This window comes from Sinocyclocheilus grahami, unplaced genomic scaffold, assembly GCF_001515645.1.
Source record: "Sinocyclocheilus grahami isolate Dianchi unplaced genomic scaffold, SAMN03320097.WGS_v1.1 scaffold646.1, whole genome shotgun sequence".
Classification (NCBI taxonomy): Eukaryota; Metazoa; Chordata; class Actinopteri; order Cypriniformes; family Cyprinidae; genus Sinocyclocheilus; species Sinocyclocheilus grahami.
Genome location: NW_015505825.1, coordinates 1,138,013 through 1,142,567, shown reverse-complemented (window position 1 = coordinate 1,142,567; position 4,555 = coordinate 1,138,013). Strand labels below are relative to the sequence as shown.

General features: G+C 36.0%; 1 protein-coding gene across 1 annotated transcript in view; it reads right to left on the bottom strand.

The window, feature by feature from the left end:
* Positions 1-2,723: 2,723 nt before the first annotated feature.
* Positions 2,724-4,555, bottom strand: part of LOC107558458 (centrosomal protein kizuna-like) — a 43,148-nt gene continuing 41,316 nt past the window's right edge. The window contains exon 11 of the mRNA XM_016242122.1: positions 2,724-2,793. Coding sequence (XP_016097608.1) covers positions 2,724-2,793 — 70 coding nt within the window. The remainder of the gene's footprint in view (positions 2,794-4,555) is intronic.

The following is a 4,555-nucleotide window of genomic DNA, read 5'->3' as shown; positions in this document are numbered from 1 at the left end:
GAACTTATTATTTTCTAACTGCGATTCTGCATTCCAACTGAGATCCTACATAAAAACAAGATACTAAACTTGATTAAAGGGAAATTTTGCCCTCTACCTCCGCTCCACAAATGACCTTTTCTTTTTCATAGTCAAGCTCAACAAGAAACACGGGCGAAAAACAGTTTGGCAAACTGGAAACAAATGAGTTTTAAAGATTAGGGGTTACATTAAATTCTGAAATGAGTTTATAGAAAATGTTTGCAGCTGAAAGGCTTTAATCCTACATTATGTAGAGACCTGAACAGCAGGCAGTCAGTGCTTCAACCGCATGAATGCGACTTGGCCTTCTTTTCGCTTCGGCATCGCTTGACGGTCTTTTATCATCAGCTGAATAGCATGTTTTCACTGCTCCTGTACGAGTCCATCATTAATAAAAGACAGAAATGTGTGTATGAACAGAAAGACACTCTCATTCGAGGACTAGCCATTCCCAATTTTATCGCTGGCAAGCGAAACAAACTTTACAAGCAGCTATCCAGCGGTGGTCGTAAAAGAAATGCTTCAAAATGCTGCACTTTAGGGCAGCCGACCTATTTCAATCATACGCTGTGAATCGAAAATGTGTGGCCTTGCTTCTGCTCTGTGTTGGGTTGAATATAAGGTGAAAGATATTTTTGACGAATTTGAGCATCTTTTGCTGGTTACAGGTTCCTCTAATTTCAATAAAAACTTAACCTGATCAACCACATTCAATGAATAATGTGCTAAGTTAAATAAGGATTCATATTTTGTGTGAACATTTTACACCTAGGCCAGCGAGGTGCTGTCATTCATATGCTGTTTCACATGGAATGCATTTCTGTGATAACAAAAAAGAATAAATGGTGACTTGCTCAAGGGTTGCGATCATAAAATGAAATGCATCATTGCTGACTGCATGATCAGCAGCAGCGTTCCTCCTCCAAACCGTACCCTCACTGCATCAGTCAAGTGTTGAGATTCTTTGATTCGAGTAAGACGATGTGGATCCTTTGTAAGGAAACTGATAGTGCTTGCATCTCATTCAAAGTATGTGACATATCCACAATAACACAGATTCAACATTGGTGGCCTCTAAGTACAAGGAAAGCAATGAAACCTGAGAGCACTTGTTTCCCATTTCAAGTACAGTGCACAACATTATGCTTCCTCAACCATTCCCTTCTCTTCACACAACATAAGTCACTTTATTCTGCTTCAAAGTGACGTCATATGGTTAGTTTCAAAGTTTGGGGCACATCAATATTCCAGGTGGATTTTGAAGAGAATGCCTTATAAGCACTATATGAATTGCAGTAAACACTGGAAGCCTTTCTTTGAGTGAATTTTGACCATAAGTTCAATGGCTGTTTAAGGTTCTAGCTTGCATATTCAAAACTTACAGCTGTAGTACAGTATGCATAATGAATTACTATAATAACACTGTACTGAGGAATATTCTTTAATGTAGGCAAGGTAATCCAAATGTATTGTTTACCATATTCCTATTGCAGTTAACAAGCTACACACTGATTCCCATGCAGTTTGGGGGAGTTCTAACTTTTCAGTAGCATGATAGTAGCTCAGCTGTTTTCAAAATAGTATAGCTTCTCCAGTAATACTTTTTCCAGCAATAGCAGTGCAGTGTGACAAATGTTAGGTTTTCAGGTCACATATTGAGTTTTACAACTGAGCAATCTGAGGCAACGATCAAACACTTTTATTTGCATAATGCTTTTCTCAATACCACAATACGTATTATTTTAAAACAGCTATACAGAAAGTAATACCGATATGTCAATAATGCTTTAGTGCTTTACCACAGGGCAAGTTTCAGGGCTGGGTGATATGACAATATAAAATAAAAAGCTATATTGCATGTGTATATACACTGAACAAAATTATAAACGCAACACTTTTGTTTTTGCCCCCATTTTTCATGAGCTGAACTCAAAGATCTAAGACTTTTTCTATGTACACAAAAGTAGTGTTGTTTTTGGCGGCCTGTTTTCATTTGAGTTTTAGTCTAGTCTTTGTGTGAAGCTGTCATTTTAGTTTTTATTAGTTTTAGTCACGTTCATACTCTTTTTAATCTAGTCAAGTTTTAGTCGACTAAAAGTCTGAGCATTTTAGTCGAACGCTTTTTTATATGTTCTACATTTCATGTATTTATGTAACACATATTCTACATTTAAAAATACATTTAGAATGAACAATAACTGCTGTACAAAGTGTAAGAAAAATACAATAAAATAAACATACCTAATGCAGAAAAGCCGCCTCTTTTTCTGAATTGCGCAGACGACCACTATCTTTCATAATTGTCATGTCATAGTTCAGACGCGGGCCGGGCCTCGGGCTTGTTTTAAGCTTCTCCTTATTTTTATATTTTAGACATCCATCAATTAGTGATGACAAAAGATTGTCGCGCTGGTGGAAACAACACGAGACCGAGCTAGCGAGACTGTGAAGAGCGGCTCGACGGTGTTCAGTGTCCCGCAGCAGCAGCATGTATGGCGCGTGCCGTCAGCGCAGCTGAAGAGATCTGCGTTCAAATGCACGCAGTAGGCTAAAGCTTGCCGCAAAGCCCCAGCTAAAGTAATTACCTTAAATGCTGTAACACCGAGTTGAAATGTTAAACAGCCCAGATGAGAAACTGTGTGGGGCTTATAATGCACGGGAGACGAGAGGATGGCGTATTTTCCCGAGTTTAATAAAACACCTCAAGCACCGACACACTCGTCCACATACATGGGGGAACGAGTGAGGAAAAGAAAGTACACAAGCATCCAACTCAGGTCACAAACAGAAAATAGCAGATTTGTCTCATTTTAAATTAATAATAAAAACTGAGATGAAAAATGTACTTAAGCCAGAATTTTAATTTTACTATGGTAAAATAAATGTTCAGCGATATCTTCAAAATATTTTTTAGTTTTGGCGCACTTTTTTTCTATATGTTGATATGGTAACTAATAAATACTGTACATTTTGTTATGCTAGCATGTGTGGAAATATTCAAACCATGTGTGTTACAACCAGGGCGTAGCCATCATTTCAGAAGTGAGGGGAACAGAAATGTTATATATATATATAACATTACAATATAAAATTTCTGTAATCTATATAACCTAGCAGTCAACAGTTTTTGAACAGTAAGATTTTTAATGTTTTATAAAGAAGTCTCTTCTGCTCACCAAGTCTGCATTTTATTTGATCCAAAGTACAGCAAAAGCAGTAATGTTGTGAAATATTTGTACTATTTAAAATAACTGCTTTCTATTTGAATATATTTTAAAATGATCGCTGTGGTCAAAGCTGAATTTTCAGCATCATTACTCCAGTCTTCAGTGTCACATGATCTTCAGAAATCATTCTAATATGCTGATTTGCTGCTCAAGAAACCTTTTTTAATTCTTATTATTATTAATGTTTTTTGAGCAGCAAATCAGAATATCAGAATGATTTCTGAAGGATCGTGTGACTGGAGTAATGATGCAAAAAAAATGTAGCTTTGAAATCATTATAAATTACATTTTAAAAATATATTCAAATAGAAAACAGTTGTTTGAAATAGCCTGTTTTGCTGTACTTTGGATCAAATAAATGCAGGCTTGGTGAACAGAAGAGACTTCTTTAAAAAACATTAAAAATCTTACTGTTCAAAAACTGTTGACTGGTGTATAGGCAACTTTAATTTTTCCTCTCATTTCTAACTTTTAAGTGGCTTAGAAATCAGATAACTGCTGGACAATAACCAATAATAATGATTTGCTTATATACTACAAACACTTTTTTTTATCACATAATAAGGCAGAATAGTTTCAATACTGTAATAAATGCTATGTCAGTTAGCACTGCATTGTTCATATACTTTATTTAATACCTGGAGATGACTTGACAAACACAAATAAACCATATTGTCGCAATCGTATGTTTAAAGTCTTTCGTATGTTTCCAAACGTTCCTGTTTTTACGATGTTCCGGTAAAGCAGTCACGCCGGGTGCTGAAAAGGTTGTCAGATTCAGGTAAGCTAACGTTAATTTAGCTAGCTATGTGCTTGTTCGCCTAACGTTGGATTTATGAAGTCCGTTCTGTGAATAAATTTAAGATCAGTAACGAGCAGTTAACAAAGTACAACGAATTTTGCATGATTACCATTGCCCACCTATTTATTTCATATTTACGCTAGTACAAGATATTATGGTACATTACAATAGCTCACATTATTCCTGTAATTTACAGAGATTGCAGATGATAGCAGGCCAGCTAGCTACATTTCTCATTCAGATATTGATCTACGTTTTAACACTACATTTACAGCGTCTATACTGTTTTGTTTTTAATGCATCTCTCTCTCACACACATACTGTTCTAAGTATGGGTCCCATCATATATTAATTGTATGTATGATTGTATGATGTATTTTAAGTATTAATGTAAAAATGTTTAATATTATTTCCACAGATGTATCTGACCACCAGTGATGCAGTGGACAACTGTGAGGGTGATCACATCCACATGCCCCTGAACTGTGATGCAGAAACACAATGG